Raw genomic sequence first — 17,648 nt, 5'->3', positions numbered from 1 at the left:
TTAAGACATAGCTTTCTCCTTCTAGGATACTCTGAATACAGAATATGAAGGAATGAACACACTGGTCCCATCGCTATGCACTTAGGTAAAATGAAAACATATATGTAACAAGAAAGTTAGGCTATGAATTAGGCTCAAAACAATTATACTGATTAACACTGTTCTTTGAAAAGGTTAATTTTGTGTTTTCTAATCCATCTTCCATCTTAACAATAATTTTTTAACTGAGTTTCAAAACTCATTCACCTTAAGGGCTGCTGTATAAATTGCATAGTGTCTCTTGCTTCTGAAACATTTCTAAAACTATAAGCAAACTTAGTCAACACCATCCTTTTCTTTCTTTCTTTCTTTCTTTCTTTCTTTCTTTCTTTCTTCCCTCCCTCCCTCCCCCTTTCTTTCTTTCTTTTTCTGTTTTTTGACATAGAGTTTCTCTGTGTAGCCTTGGCTGTCCTGGAACTTGTTCTGTAGACCAGTCTTGAGATCACAGAGATCCTCATGTCTCTGCCCCCCAAGTGTTGGGATTAAAGGATCTGTGTCACCACTGTATGACACTTTTTTTTTCTTGTTACAAAAGAAAACCCTGCTTGATTAAATAATTATACCTATCCAAAAATACAATGTGATATTTCGACAGGCAAGCAATATGCAGTAATCAAACAGGAAATTATCAATTCTGTACATCTCAAAACTCTTCCACTGTTTTGCAAGGTGTTATTTTCCAGTAGCTTCGACTGGCAGTTTGGGAAGTTCTCAAATTATGTTATGATTTCTTCAAAGAAACAGATGTGCTTTTGGTGAAGGGAGCTGTGTAGGTTAAGAAATAACCCATATAGTCAGTGCCTGCGTTGCAGTGGAGAACCATGCACTTATTGAAGTGTGTGTTTTGTGGGTCAGGTTTTTTGTGTATCACCAAATAATTTTTCCCCATTGCCCTGCTGTTCCTCATAGCTCACAGAGGAAAACATCTAAAGGAACAGCTTGAATGAAGAAATCTGTTTCAGAATTCATTCTCAGCCAATTTTGCATCAGCTTTCAAGTAGGCTACAAAGATTATGGAAAAGAATTCTCTGTGGCCTGAGGAATTTACAGCTATCCTTACTCCCTTTCAGCTATTTATCAGCAATATAAGGTTTCACAAACAGTTGTCTGTAGTCAATATGTTCTGAATTCCTTGGTGAAAAGATGACATGCCAAAAAAAAAAAAAAAAAAAAAAAAGCTTGCAGAGAGCTGATGAGAGGCAAAATGTGCCATTTTTCTTGTGGATACAACCTGACATATGGGAGGTTTGACTTCGTTTTTTGAAACCACAAGCATGTGTTCTAAAGCTTAGATTCTGATGCCCTTGCTTGTGCTACACGGAGTGGTATCTAGGAGCATCAATGTCTCTGAAGCTCTATTTTTTTTTTTATATTTGCTAAGATTGACTAGACCCTTCTGAGCATGTCTGAGAACAAGTTTGTGTCCAGGCCACAGAAGGCTGAAAATCTTGCTGATGTCACTGCAGGAATTGGCACACCTGCAGTGCTGAGTCTCTTCTAATTCGTTTTGCTTCAGTAGAGAGGCTGATGACTTAAACCAAATTCATATCAAAAGAGGCTTGTATCTTAGCAGTTCTAAAGTTATTTTTAAACCTTGGAATCTTTTAATAATTCATACTTCCAGATACCAAGTTTTCTCTTTTGGGGGTAGGAGGAGCCTCAAGCGCTGGGCTCAGATGAGCTCTTCCTCTGGTTGGGTTATCTGTTTTCTGCATCGTAAAGCTGTCATGGCAAAACCTAGAAATCTCTTTAGAGATGCATATTTGGCTGCGTGTGCATGTGCTATCCAACAGATGTCTGGATAGTTAGAATCCCTTGAGAGCATCGTAACGTGTGGTTTTAGTTACAGTAAGTAATCTAAACTTTTCCCCCTTTGGTCTTGCTTTCCTCAGTTCTGTGAGAAAGCCTGGAGTTTGTAGAGGATTTACAGAAAAGTATTTCATTTCATTCTTCCTTCTTTTGTTAATTTTTATTCACTGTTTTAGATGTCTTTATATCAGCTTTTGAAATGAGTTTGCTGGATTGCTAAGCAGTATCTACATTTTATATCATTATCCCAAGATCTTATTATCCAAGAGATGATCAATCACATTGATCCTCAAGCTTAGAACCCAATATATACCTATTATGACAAAAAGAAACTACAAATCACTATGCTATGTAATTTATACTTGTCCTAAGTTCAGTTTTGTAATGACTGTCTCACATTTGTGATGCTTTAACTACCTGCCACATTTCTGTCCAGATGGACACTGGAACAGATGCCAAACACAAAGACTGGAGGGCCCTTCATAGCAGAGTTTGTGGTTTTGGAGAAAGGAAGGCTTTAAGAGGGTAGATTGACTACTGTAGTCTGTTGTCTGGGGCTGGGGAAAAAAAAAAGAGCAATGGGAACCACCTGGCAGTAAATGACTTGTTACCTACAGTGTTTGCCTCAGGTATGCAGGTGTTGCCCTTATTACCTTAACGTAGTAAATTATGGTCTAAAAGCAAATTCAGGTTTGGTGGGTTTTGCATGTCTACTTTTATTTTGAATCTGAACTTAAAGTCATCTTGACAAGTTCAGGCACTTTCCACCTCATTGTTCCCGACAGTACTGTTTCTGTGGAGATTTTAAGTAGACTCTTAATGTGCCCCCAGAAAATGTCTCTATAAATGGAAAAGCCTTCTTTTGCTAGTAAGTCCTTTATCTCCACTGTGAGGCATCATTTGTTATGAATGTTCAAGAGTTGTAAGCATGCGATGATAATTGTTACTGATTTCTCATAGGAATAAATTTAACTTTATATTTCGTTTAAAAGGAATGCATCTTTTTTTAACAGCTTTAAAACATTGTCAATCATTTATGTATTAAGTATGAAATCAAAAAATCAAACAGACAAAACTACTTAAAACATGTAAAAAATACTCATATCTAATGCACAAAAAAATGCACAGAAATCAAGGAGAGCTTTAATCTTTGACTTTAGTCAAAGGTAAAGCACAAAATTTGGTCAAAGATAAAATTGAGTGAAAATCATATCATGGTTTCCATATTCATTAGTAGTGAAATAATGCAAGTACAAACAATTAGACATGCTGAATCTATGATGATAACAATAAATATTAAAAAAGATAAGTGTTACAGTCATTGTGAGCAAATTTAGGCACCACAACTAGATGTGCAAGTATAACTGACGATATACGTGGCGTCAGCTGTAATACAAATATCTTTTCAAGAAGGAGTTTGTACGCTTATGTATATGTTTGTGCATGTGCATATGTATGTGTTATGTCCATATGTAGGCAAATTATGTACATCTGTTGAGGACTGGCACACTGTCGAATAAAGTAAAGATATGTTTGCAGATAATGCTTCCCAAGATAACGCTGCTGCTGCTGCACTAATCTGCACCATAGTATAAACAGTAGTGGTTACTCAGAGATCCTAAATCTACTTTTAATACGTTAAGCACGTGGGTGGAAGAGAATAGTAGACTCATTTGCTCTCTAAATACTATTTATAATGATTTGAAAACAATTATTTGGTGATGTTCTGAAATTAAAACAATTTGTTGTAGGAGTTACAAAAGAAATAGGGTGGTTAGACATGGGCTGTTTTCTTACATTCACCTGAAATTACGTTTCAGTTGAGCAGCTGGGTAGCTATTGCTCAAACTCTTCATCCTTCCTCAAAGTAGACAGTAAGGTGCTATGCTCACATGGACCTTATTTAGAGAGCTGTGACCTGATTATCCATGTCTCAGGCAAGCAGACTCAGTTGTGTTACCATTTGCAGTGTTGGGCTTAGAAAGTCATGAAAATGCACCTGACTATCTCCTGAACATTTCTATGGTCATTTGTCCTTCTGTCAAGTGGGGGAAGGTTGGGTGTTTGGCACAACATCCAACACAATGTTGTATGTATTTAAGTTTGTATTAAGTACTACTTACATTTAGCAGAGCAGAGCAGGGTGTTTATTTTTAAATACAGGTATAAGTTACCAGATTGTTATTCTAATAGAGGGGGTTCTTATGTAATTAACAGGAATGTAAACTCTTAATAGCTGGGAATGAACAGTTTATACTTATCAAGTACTTTCTTTTTAAGGTCAAAATATGTTTTCCTCACACTCTTGGGTTTTAGGTCTCGTTTTTCTCCTCTTTTCAGCAGTATGTTTCTCATTGTACAGTTCCTTCTTTTATCTGTAGAATAAAAGAAAAATTGGAAGCATATTTGACTTAAAGAGGTGTGGTGGATGCCATTTTCAGACGATCATGCTTCCTTAGAAGTGGGACATGTGGCCATCAGAGTTCCAGAAACCTGGCCCTGCAGCAGTATAAGACTTTCCCTTTGGTGTGTTGCTTGTGACTTCTTCCTCATAGTAGAAAGTGATGCCTTATTTATTCTGTCTGTTCTTTTAAATATTTGACCCTTTCAAACATTGTAGTTTCCCTTCTCCTTCTTCAAGATCCACACCTCGTTTAGTATGCACCCAACTCTGTGTTCTCATTTTTAAAAATCCTATTGAGGTCTGCTACTGCTACCTTTATCCTCTGAGATGTCTGGTCATTCTCTGAAGTGTGTTAGATCTACCAGGAGACACACTGTTAAAGAAAACTAACTCCCTAGGCAAATACCAATTGCAGTAGCTTAGCTCCTCAGCTGGGGTGGAACTTCACGGCCCTAGTTATTCCTCCAAGTTACTCAGGTTATTCCTTCATCTTCTCGGTGGGATTTAACTCTTAGGTCTAAAAGTTATGCAACCATCTAATTAGTAGGTTGCAATCTGACTTTTGTTGTTGCTATAGCATTCCTATTCTGCCTGGTTTCAAATCTTCCCCTCCCCACCTTTTTCTTTATTCATTCTCTATTGTTTATTAAACTTGCCTGCAAGCTTACCTTTTCATTTGTTCATTTAGACTTGTCCATGCCATCTTTTCTGTTGTAGGGTACAGAGTTGTAGTAGATTCAACAGAATCCCCTCTGAGCCGACTTCTGTGCCCTTGGGAGCTTCAGCATGTGTGTGTGTGTGTGTGTGTGTGTGTGTGTGTGTGTGTGTATATATATATATATATATATATATATATATATATATATATATATATATGCTGTTTTCATTCTTACATCAATAACCTTTGCCAGACACTGACCTCTGAGACTGTTGCCTCTTGAAATGTAGGGTATGGTTTTTCCCAGGAGTGGGGAAGTTGGCCCCAGTAACATCTTCCTAAGATTCTGTCAGTGCTGTGATTTGGATGTTGGGGTCCTCTTCAAAGTTTGTGTTGAAATTTTAACTCTTAAGGTGTTGGTATTAGTGGGGCCTTTGGAGGATGGGTAAGTGACAGGGGCTGAGTCCTCAGAAATGGGATCCATTCTCTCCTAAATGGCTTGAGAACACAAACACACACGTGCACGTGTGTGTGCGCGCGCACACACACACACCACAAACCTTTCTGTTTTCAGATACAGTGAGAGGGGATCGCTATGAACTAGAAAGCAGGCTTTAATCCAGCACCAAATCTTTCCGTGTCTTGATCTTAGATCTGAGCCTGTACAATGGTGCTGGAGTAATCTTTGCTGTTAATCAGCTGCCCAGTTTGCAGCATTTGTTTGAACATCCTGAACAGACTGGCTGCCAGACTCACAGATTTTGAAATGAAAGCAAACTGTGATCCTTTTACGTGACCAGATTTCTCTCACATTCCTAATTATTCCAAGTTTGTTTGCTTGGGTACAGATATTTTTTTCTTCTCTTCTGTGGTGATCAGGTGGTGTTGGTGTTGGAACTGAAGTGAGGAAATGTATCTCTAAGCTTTTCGTTTCTTTCAGGCTCTTTTCCTAAGTGCATCTCACATTCAAACTCTGAAGTCAATAATGTAATATCTTTATTTCCTGGTTTACTTCTGATTTACAGTAAACAAGCAAAAGCCATGCGTCAAATGTTCTCTATTTTTAAAAAGTACACACTAGGGAAGTGGATGAGCCTGGAACAATTACATTACAAATAAACATAGATGAGTCCATTAGTTGATGTGACCTTGCCTGTTATACCAATGCAATAGTCTAAAGCCTAACAGATACAAAATAATTCTTTATTTATTTTAGACATAAATTTCAAGTCAATGTTGTTGTTAAATTATCAAGAGAATCATTTGGTTATCTTTATATATATATATATATATATATATATATATATATATATATATATATAATTTGGAAAGGAAAAATAAAAGTTGATTAGTATTTTTGTGAAACAATTTTGTGAGAGGCTGTTTGTGGGAGAATTAGTTAAATGTGGTTACTCTTCTCCTGCCATAACTTGCAGCCAACAGAGTTCACATGAGTACATATATACTGTCATTAAGACTATAGTCTCTGCCATGAGAATCCCTCTTTATAAAATCTGCCTCTTTTATCCTTTTTTCATCACTTCCTCTAATTTCTGCATTGTTACTAACAACACACTCCTTAGAGCACTATTGAGAAGATCGAATGAGTGACTTCATGTAAAGTTCCCAGCACTTTGTGTAAATGTAAAGCTTGACATATATCCAAATGCAAAGAATGTTAGCTAGTCTTGTCCAAGTACTTTTCCTTTTTCTTTCTACTAAAATATCTTATGGACTGAAGAATAAAATGAAAATGAATTTACTGACACAAAGGAAGTAAACCTGGTGATTTCTGTCAACCAGTGGAAGTATTCAAATATGTTAAAACATAATTTCATATAGATTTGATTGGCATTAGATGGGCAAAAGATTCCAGTTAGGAACAAAGCTTGTAGCAGAGGATAGCCAGTTATTGTAAAGAGTTTGGGGAAAATCGCACATGTATGTACACCATGCCAAGATCATAATTAACAATTTTGTCTTCTATAATTTTGTTGGGCAACAACTAAGTGATTAATTCTTAAGCATCCCAAATCACCATTAGCAACTGTCTTTACTGGAAAAATAGCAGCCCTACTTTTGTGATGCAATATAATAGTAAGGCCTTTTGTCACTGTTCTTTTTCAAATTAGCTGTATTTATTTTGAAGTTTACAGAAAATGGTGGCTGGAAATTAAAAGCAAAGATTTGATTTTTGTCTTTCCACTAAGGAGAAGCTAAACAATCAGGATCCAATAGCTATTCAATACCTGTGAAGTTGTAGAAGCATTGGCAGATGGATTGGATTTGTTAAACTATACTCTGGAGTGACACAGAGACATGGACACAAATGTTGAAGAGGTGCATTTATAATGAGAGAATGATTTCTGCCATTCTGGTTGAAAATTTGGGGTCCATCTTTAAGCAATTCCATACTTGGCTATGGCGAAACGTTTACATGATCTAAGGGAGTCATATATCTTTGCACATCAAACTAGGGATTGCCTTTATTTTAAAAGTTAAAAAAAAAAGGCAAACCACTTGCTGATTGCAGCAGTATTCATGAGTTGCAGTGCTGACATCCTATAGATTGATGTAGTCTTCAGCTCTGCAAATACTGTGTCATCTAGAAGATGAGAGGTACTAATAATGAAAACAATATTTACGTCGTCAGCAAATTTTCAGTAAAGGTGGCTTAGATTATAGGAGTCACCCCACAGAGACTATGTCAGGTTGCAAATTATCTTACTCACAAAGCTATTTGAAAATGTGGAAAGCAAATCAGTGTGGCTGGCGATGCATCTCTGATCCTCTCGTTTCTTTTTCCTGCCACTTCTTCTTCTCTTTTATCCTCCTTTTCCTCTTCCTTGAAACTGCAGTAAAAGTGTATAGTAAGTGAAATTCCAGTGTTATTAGAAAATAATAGCGAGACCATTCCTTTGGCACCCAGGGACTGTTACCTTTAGTCAATACTCTCATCCTTTGTGCTGGGAAGACTGTGCTTTGGAGTTCTCATGTGTTTTTTTAAAAAATAGATTTATTTTATTCTCTCTCTATCGCTCTTTTCCACTTTCTGCTCTTCTGCTGGTAGCACTCCTCACTCCCTTCTCCTTTTCTTCACCCCTCCACTCCTTCCTCGTTTCCCCTCAGAAAAGGGCAAACCTCTCAGGGATATCAATCTAACATGGCATATCAAGTTGCAGGCAAGTGCATATCAGATATAAGACCAGGCACCTCCCCTCAAATTAAGGGTGGACCCATATTTGACCACGTCCTCTTGATAAGGAGGCCTGGTGGCACTCAGAGGAAGGCTAGCAGGCTACCAAGAAGATACTTGATACCCTATGAGCATATGCAGGAGGAGGAAGTTCCCCACAGTCACAGACATAGGGGAGAGGAGTAAGGGGAATGTGGGAGGGAGGGTAAAATGGGAAGGATGGGATAACAACTGAGATGTAATATGAATAAGTTAATAAAATATTAAAAAAAAATAAGGGTGGACGAGATGACCTAGTGAAGGAAAAGGATTCCAGAAGCAGGCAAAAAAAAAAAAAAAAATGTAAGTGAGAGGCCCCACTCCCATTGTTAGGAGGCCAACAAGATGACCAAGCTCTACACCATAACACATATGCAGAGGACCTAAGTCAAACCCATACAGGCTCCCTGATGGCCATTTCAGGCTCTGTGAGCCCCTATGAGCCTAGGTCAGTTAAGTCTCTAGGCTTTCTTGAGGAGTCCTTGACCCTTCTGGCTCCTACAACCTGAGATGATTTTGTGTTTCTTTTTATTTATTGTCTTTCATGTTATGTTGTTGTATTTGAAGGTTGCCTTCTTAATATCTACATGCAGTAACAGTGCTTGTAATGATATCATAATTTAGTAAAGATTATTTGATAGTTGAAGGGACAAGAAATGCAGTTACAGTAACAATCAAAATGTAAAACTATCCTGGATCATTGTTTTGTCATTGTTGTTGTTTTGTTTTCATTTTCCAATTCCTAGCATTCAGCCCAGGCTGTTAACACTTTTTAAACAAAGGGTCAAGGAAATAGTCTGATATCTTAGCACCCACATACAATTGTCATGTTTTCTTATGCAGGTTTTGGAGGCGTCACTTCACATTTTGATACCCAGAGTGTTCACTCTTCCAAATTATGTCTCAAATATAAAATAAAGGTCACGGAAAGAGGCTATAAACATGATAACTACTTGATTGCCCCAATGATGTCAGTTATAAGAAAATCAAAATATTTAAATGAACATGTTTGTGTATTTGTGTGTGTGTGTGTGTGAGGGAGAGAGAGAGAGAGAGAGAGAGAGAGAGAGAGAGAGAGAGAGAGAGAGAGAGAGAAGGAGAGAGAAGGAGAGAGAGGAGAGAAGAAAGGAGAGAGGGAGACAGGAGAGAGAAGGAGGAGAAGGAGGAGGAGAGAGGGTTATATCTCAAAAACAGGAAAAAATCCACACAATATGGAACTTGACTTCAAGTGCATTTGAGCAGCAACTGCCCCACTAATTGCCGGTATCAGAATTGGTTCAATGACAATAGTAGGACCCAAGTCACATTCATACTTTCTACCTATCCCTTTTAATACTATTTAAAGGTTTTAATCCTTTGAAAAGTTCCTATTTTACCTATCAGTTGGAATGCAGATGTGCTCATTTATGTTTTAAACTGAATTTAATCTCATCTGCTTGTAGTGTTCCTTAGGCTTTTCTGAGCCACTTTAAATTCATTATGAGAAAGGATGTTAAAAGAAGTAAGTTAATAAACAGAGTGTAGGTCTGTACTAGTCTCCGTGGCCTACCAGCTTGCCAATAGTGCAAAACTCCATGTTTTAATCATATTTAACCTCACTATAATTTTAATGATGCTGTTCTGAATGAAATAAATTTTAAAACAACGTGAACCTATTAGTGCACAATTCTAATTTCACTGCTTGCTGGAAGTTTTAGCTAAAACATTGTTTAAATGTTCCTTGGGTTGGTTACCTCTCTTTTTTCTTTCACCACCATCTCCTCTTAAAGTTAAGGTACAATTTTCTAATTTTATTGAACTTATAATACATTCCTAATCCAACAAAATAGAAATAGAAAAACATAGCAATGCATTTCTATTATATGAACAGCATTATTTGAGTACAGACAACTCTTCACACAGTGTGTTCCCTGGCCTTTTTAAGAGAATAGGTTGGCCTTAGGCTGTTTCTCAAGATTGCCCAGGTTTCACTTTCTTTAGTCAGTGTTTTGCCAGTCAGAAACATTTATGAATGCTACCTGTGTACTTGTTCCTCATTATTTTTCATTTTATTAATGCTACATATTGACTTGTCCTTAATTATCTTACATTTTCATTATTTTTAGGTCTCCAGCATCAGGACAAGAACAAAGAATCAGCTTGGTACTGAAGCATGGTATTAGCATGTCATTTGGCAGCCTGGATGCAAGTACCCACTGGGGGAAAAATGCCATTGGGATTTCAAATCCAGCAATAGGACACAGGAAGACGAATGGAGAAGAGGACATATAAGGCTATTGTCCTTAGAGTTGAACCTTTTTCTGGAGAAAACAGATTGGGGCTTAGTCATTGAAGAAAAGTATTTTGTTTGTTTTCTCTCATCTGAGCCTTTATCAGCTGTGCAACGTTTAGTTTTACTTGCCTTTTACCAGTAGCATTCATAAATGTGGGTTAGTTTTTGTTTGTTTCTTCTTGCATTTTTTTTTTTGAACCAGCTACCTTGTCAGGAGAAGATGAGCCAACCAATGAAAATGTTCATTCCTTCAGGAAAACCATTTTGTAGCTCTATCTTCATCTATTGTTTGTAGAAATGCACAATATTTGGCTTAGCACAGAGGGGCTATTTTTGAGGGATGTAATTAAAAAATATATATTATAACAATCGTTGAGTTCTGTATAAAGAACTGTCTCTCAGAAAAGTACTGGCCAAAATGTTTAAGTGCTGATCTTTAAAGTGACTGTGCTTCAGAGGGTACCTCAAGGGTTTCGGATGTCTTTCTACAAGAGGGGCACTCCCTTAGACAAACCTTGCAGCATTGTGTTTATATTGAATCTCAGTGAAGATTTAATTCCCTGACAGCTCACCTAGTTTGCAGTTACATACATGTACCTTGAAAGGTACACTTTCTTTCAAAGGGCATGAAGTAAAGGGTATTTTATTACTTTGGTTTCTCCCGAAGGGTTCTTGGAGATTGATTAACAAGAAAATTTAGGCTAATGAACAGTAAATAGTTCTCTTTATAGTCCAGCCAATCTCAATTAGGAATAGAGCTTACACATGGCTTCAAAATAGGAAAAAACAATGAAGGCATTTAGCCATGATACCTGTGGATACTGTTCACTGATTTTTCCTAACTTCTAACTATTCCTTCACGGCAGTTTTAAAAGTCATAATTTGAATGAATTTATTTTCTGGGGTGAATATGAGTAGGATCACAACAGAAAGCAGACACATAACCAAGTGCTGGTTGTCCCTTCATCATTGTAAACTGAAAAGTAATGTAGTCTTTATGTAATGTTTTAATTAGTGCAATTTGCAGTACTTTAATTTTCTTTTAAGTGTATTTAATTCTCAAAAATTAGAGCAAAATACAAATGGTAACAGATTTAAGTTTGTATTTCAATTACAGAACCTGGTTTAAAGATGGAAAGCTTAAGAAGTGAACTTTATATGGACCACAAGTTAAAAAGAAAGTGAAGTTGAGATGAACTTTTAGAGAAAGATTAGGCAATGTTTGGGACTATGAAGGTAGCAATGACCGGCAAATAAAAGACACAGCTTATTTTTCCTTTCAGTTGCTCCCAGACATTGGTTATATAGGACGTTAGTGTAGTATAGATGCTTTTATTTGATAATGCTTCTCAAATTTTCCCATCTCTCTCAACCCACATACAACAGAATGGTGAATAAATTGCTATGTTCTGTTTTTAATTGTGTATGTCATGGTGTGAATACTTTACACATTAGCAACACAACAAGCAGTTAAGCAGAATTCTCACAACCCACTTCCAAACATTGCACTCAGCTATATCTTTTCCACTAGAGTCTCATCCTGTGGCATTCTGAAATACAAGCCCATTCCATCTCTTGTATCTACAGACTCGATCATTTCTTCTTCTTGATTTTCTTTAGCACAGTCTCCAAATTTTTACCAATATCATCTAGACTTAAGGTTGCTTTCACTTACCAGTATATAAACCTAAGTGTCCAGACAGTGGTCTCATTTAAATTCTGCACATTTTTTATCTGGACTGTAATAACAAGGAAAAATGATTTTGTTGTTTTCTTTGTGAATATGTGGATCACAGGGTTGAATGAGTCTATCCAATTCATTTGGTCTCACATCCTCCTGAGTTTTGAGAACCAAACATTCAGCATCTCCCATGAGGGAGACGCGCTGGCTGTTATCTCATCTTTCCTTGGAACACATTAACTTCCATTGCAGTGTCTCTTAGAATGATGCCACACTTGCCTCGCTGAGCTCATTCCATCAGACTTTCCCAGTGAAGAAGAGGAAAAGAAAACTCTTTGCTTCTTTGCTTTTTTTAACCATCAAATTGCACTGAAAGAGAAAGCAGATGATTTAATGATTACACTCTGATCTCCTCATAATTGTGGCAAATTAATTATTTGGCTGGAGGCCTAAGGAAAGGGAAGAGTGAATTCCTTCGTATGCATGCAACAAAGGAGTGAGCACTCACTTTGAGAGCAAGCATGGCTATCAATGGCACATTATCACCAAAGGTCAAAATCTAGTAAAAGGAAAGGAAACAAGTCTCTCTACTTGTCCATCATTCCTCAATATTTTGACATTACTGTAATGGCCATAAATAATAAAGGGAGCTACAGCAGAGCATAATAAGTAATCTGGAATTATTTGCATGTAAAGTGCTTTTACATTCTGTATCTGGATTCTCACTTCCAAGTATGGCTGCGATATGGAAGTGTGGGCACCACCTGCCTCTCTGACTTCATTAGACCCACTTTACAACTTTACAACCTAACTTTCAATCTGTCTGAAAGCCTGAAAACATGATGCCAAAAACCTTTATTATTCTCTATCTAATCTACCATTTCCCCAATGAACTATCTAGACTAAGAAACAGCATAAAGTTGGCTATTAGGGTCCCTACAGGAGATGTGAGCTTTTCTTGTTAATTGGTAAAGAGCCTCTTAAGTTTCAAGTCTAAACATTTTCATAAGCCAAACTTATACATTATTATTAAGAAAGTTAGCTGTTCTTTCAGCTTTTCCATGTCTTATTAGGATTCGCATTATTAACTCCCCAAAATAGCAATATTGTCCTAAAAATTTATGAATGAGAATTAGTGGATGGCAAAACTACTGAAGAACACATTTCCCAGCTTTGTAGAATTTAAAAAAAATGTTCTAGAGGATGTCTATATGAGCTCATCATTTAATTTACAAATAGTATTTATCTACTTCTAAGCCTATAGGGTCTGAAATAGGAAATGGCCTTCAGTTCACTGTCTGACTGAATGTTGTGGTGGTAGTGCCATGTGACAGAGACTGTATTTTCATAAATTGCATTCTGTTCCTTACAAAAAATATCCCTGTGTGAAGGAGAATTTGTGGAATTAGCCAGTGAGAGTAGCAGTAAATGAGAGACAAGGGAAGGTCCCATGTTATTGTTTTGAGTGAGAAAAGAGTAGGAGAGCAGGCTGATGTAGTGTAAAATTGATTAATCAATTGAATTCTGGTTTACCCCTGGTTTATTGTGTGAACTGGAACCTCATTTACTTATCTCCTGATAAAAATGGGATAAGACTAAGTAGCCAGGAGGCCGTGAAAATTTGAAAACACAATCAGATGTACACTACTTATAGTTTAGATGTTCAAACATCTTACAGCCCCCACAAATGACTATAAGTTCAGTAAGCTGGTTATTAAATTGAGCTATTAAATATCCTTTCCCTTCATGTTGCATATTTATTCTTCAGCAGCTGAGTAGACCAATGGCTGCTTTTTGGTAAGGAGGCATTGCAAAGAGAACCTTTTTCTCCTTTTACTTATGGGGAATAAAATGTTAACTTCTTAATTAACTCTGAGTTTTAAAAATGGTGTTTCTGAGGGAAAAGTTAATTAAACATTTAGGTGTATGTAGCTGGATTCTGTGTCATATTCACTCCCAACTCTATACATTGCTATCATCAGATGTAGGAGGACAGTGTCACCAAGCCACTGAACTTTGTATTTGTCAGATATACATTGTGTTTCTGTGGCACTGGACTAAGAATTTTCCTTTTGAATTACTCATTCCTACCTTCTTGTGTTTGCTTGCCTCAGAGGAAAAGTTGCACAATATGGTGGAAAAGAAATCTCTTGCATGGAAAGGGAGGGGGAAGCATCCCTTTTACGATCTGACTCGGCAGATTTACTCTACTTGAGGAAAAAAAAATGAAACAACTTTATTGGAAGCAGATGTTGACACTGTGTCAGTTATTGAAGATGGAAAGAGTTCACTCAACTGTTGTAGTGACAAAGGGGTATTGATGGCAGTCGGGGTTCCTGAGATGGGTCACCTTCCCAGCTGTGGGAGGACAACAGAAGCTGCTTGGAACCCAAAACAAAGTGAGCTTGTGATTTTAATGTGCAACAGACTACGGACTAAGCTGGTTTCATGGGTGTCCTCCCCTCTTCCCTGGAAAATGCATAATGTACATCTTTCAGGTAATATTAAGCCTGACGAGACAAGTTAAAATCAAATATCTTTAAACTGCTGTAGTTTGAGGAACCCTTTAAATTCACCATTATATCACAAAAACTTGAATTAAAACAAGTTCAGAAAATTTAGGCTATTATTTGTGTCCCAAAATATAGCTGAACACACACACACACACACACACACACACACACACACACACATATATATATACATATATATATATGCATATATATATATATATGTATATATATATATATATATATAACTATGAAGTAGTTTGGGGAATGAATGGAGCCAGCAAGGGAACTTCAGTTCCAGTAGCTTCACAATGCTAATTGCCATGGTCATGGGGTCATGGGACTAGGTCACAGATTAGACTTGTAGAATATTGCATAGTGTTTTTTCTCTTAGTGATTTCTGGGAATTTTTTATAAACTGTAAAATCAGTTACTACCTTTTAAATTTTCGGTTGTGAGATTTTGTTTGCTTGAAAGGTTTTGCGATCTCAAGTGATTAACCAAGGAAATGTTTCTTTGATCAGCTTGTATTGATTCAATGACATTTCCTAAATCTCTGTTTTAAAGTACAGGGAATTCTAATAGGTTTAAATGTAATTTACCAGTTCTATTGTGCTGCGTAAGTCAACACGGACAGCTGTTCTTCTAGAAAGCGGCACACTATCACCAATTTTTTGAATGATTTCTGACTACTAAATTTTAGCCTGATATTAGTTCTTTTCAAATATAAAGTTCTTAATGAAGTTTTCTTTCTTCCTATCTAAGATGTGAACTTTTCTCTTTATACAAATAGAGGTAGATATGCTTTTTTTTTCTTCTGCTCTGTGCCTAGAGACAAAGGAAATGGTTTTTAGGCACTTGGCTTCACGTGTAGGAGATGTACAGTTGTGCACTTCCTATCTGACTTACAAACACTATTCCATATAGAGATTTTTCAAGATGTACAATGTAGGAAAATATTCATGTGAGTTCTTTGTATCATTTTAAAGTGCATATATTTAAAAGGAAACATGGATTCCTTTTGTTTCATTGTGTACACCTAGGTAAGGTGAAATGCTTTTGTAAAGAAAAAAAGATACACAGTATGATAAACTTTATATTTATCACTTGATAAGGTAAACTGAAAACTAATAATAGAACTCGTATCTTACAGCATTTGACATACAGTGAGAGTCCAGATTTGTTACATCTCAGAGAAATCATGACACCTTTGATTTCCTGTTGTCAGAAAAGAAAGCCAAGTAATCTGGGTTATGCTGTCAGCTTTAACTAATGAATAATAGATAATACTTAAATCCTTTGACCTTATAATTGTAAAATCTTATGGTTTTTTTGTTTTTGTTCTTCAAATGAAGGACTCCTGTGTCACTGATATAAAATCATGGAAAACTTTGTAAGAAAAAAAAATGATGTCATTTTCTTTCATTTGTTCAATAAATAATTTAATGTGACTTTAATGATCTGGTCTCCACTTATGGTAACTAAACCTCTGTTTCCTCTGTGTTAAAACAACTTGTAGGTATCTTTCAAAAGTCACATCTTAGGTTTTATAAACAATGAGGTTAATTTCCAGAGCCATGACATTTATTTGTTATAGTTTGGGTTGGATTATTAAACACATTCATAATTGGAAGAGCAAGTGAAATGGATTAATGATATAACAGGAGGAGTCTTGAGAAGTTCTTCAGTATAATGCCTCTAAAGTATTTGTCTGACCCTTTGGGAAACATGTCTTTGTGATTTTGTTTTCACATGCATTGCCGTAGAACTTTCTATAAGCATCATGAAAAGACGAATGCAAAGCAAGAGCAACAAGTCTTTTCTGTGACTGACTGGCATGAAGGAAGTGGTCCTGAAAAGGGTTTTCTAAGAGTTTGTACTGTGAAGGAAGTTATATATGCTCACCACATAGGCCTCCCATTTTTTTCTTTCTAAATGTTCTGTAATATGAAAACTTGATTTTGGAGCACAGTCTTAAATAAGAACATCCTCCAGCGATGCAGGTGAAATAATTTGACACAGCTTCTTTTACAGCCTGACATAGTTAGACTAGGGTAGCCTATGAGGGGGGTATGGTTGCTGTAAAGAAATCACTACAAATATAGTTGTAGAATCAATTTTCTTAACCAAAATATTTTATTAACAACTTATTGACTGAGCCTACATCAGTTATAACCCGATTAACCAAAACAGTAGGAAATGAGGATTAATTGACACAACAACAAAACCTTAAGGATATCAGTTCTGAGGAAAGATTCTCTGGTCAGGAGCCGCAGGATTTCTTCCACTGGAACCTGGGGTAACCAGACCCCAAGAGCCTCAGCAGGAGCCAGAGCTCTGAAGCCTTCCCTCCAGAGGTTTTCTCTAGGAGCGTCTTGAAGTGCAGCGATGAACAGCTAAATCTATCCCAAGTCTCCAATCCGCCCCGCCGCCAGTTCTGGGCTCATTTATATATCTCCTCCCAGAGTCTGTTCACAGGATCTTTATCAGCTGGCAGCAATTAAGCTCCTGCACGAGGTGGTTGCTCTTCTAGTGAATTAACATCACCTGTTCTCTCAAGAGACCATTCCGATCCCACACGTGGGATCCTAAAGAACAGGTTTCTCTCCTTCATATAGTGACTTAAAGCAACACAAACAGATTATTTTACAGTTCTGCACCTGTTGGACTCCTAGCATGGGTTTTCTCTTGGTGGACTACAGAGCACAGATTGCATCTTGTCCCCACAGTCCAAGAGAGCATCTGTGTTGTTACTCATCCCAGTTCCTGCAGTCCTTTAGGCACTGGCCCCTTCATCCCTATTCAAAGCTAGTCATCCTTATCTGGTGACACTCTCTCATTCTCTTCTGCCCCCTCCTTGTTTAGATAATGTTCCTTTGCGGTTATAAATTGTTCGTATTTGTAGAATTCAGGATTGTGTTTGTATTTCACACCCCACGTCTTCAAGGTCCTTATTTCTCTATGAGATACTATGTGGTCTCAAATTTGGAGGGAGTTGGGGCCGGGGGGAAGAATGTAAACCCATGTTATTCTTCCATAG

At 37.0% G+C, this 17,648-nt stretch overlaps 1 protein-coding gene across 5 annotated transcripts in view; it reads left to right on the top strand.

Moving 5' to 3' along the window:
* The window catches only part of VGLL3 (vestigial like family member 3), a 47,166-nt gene extending 31,107 nt beyond the window's left edge, over positions 1–16,059 (top strand). For all 5 annotated transcript variants that reach the window (XM_084800854.1, XM_084800857.1, XM_084800853.1 and 2 more), the window contains exon 4: positions 10,251–16,059. In XM_084800854.1, coding sequence (XP_084656980.1) covers positions 10,251–10,294 — 44 coding nt within the window. In that variant the 3' untranslated portion in view covers positions 10,295–16,059. The remainder of the gene's footprint in view (positions 1–10,250) is intronic.
* The last annotated feature ends 1,589 nt before the right edge of the window (positions 16,060–17,648 follow it).

Source organism: Acomys minous (genome assembly GCF_964271855.1).
Source record: "Acomys minous genome assembly, chromosome: 11".
NCBI lineage: Eukaryota > Metazoa > Chordata > Mammalia > Rodentia > Muridae > Acomys > Acomys minous.
Note: the sequence above shows the minus strand (reverse complement) of the source record. Positions and strands in the feature narration are given on the sequence as shown.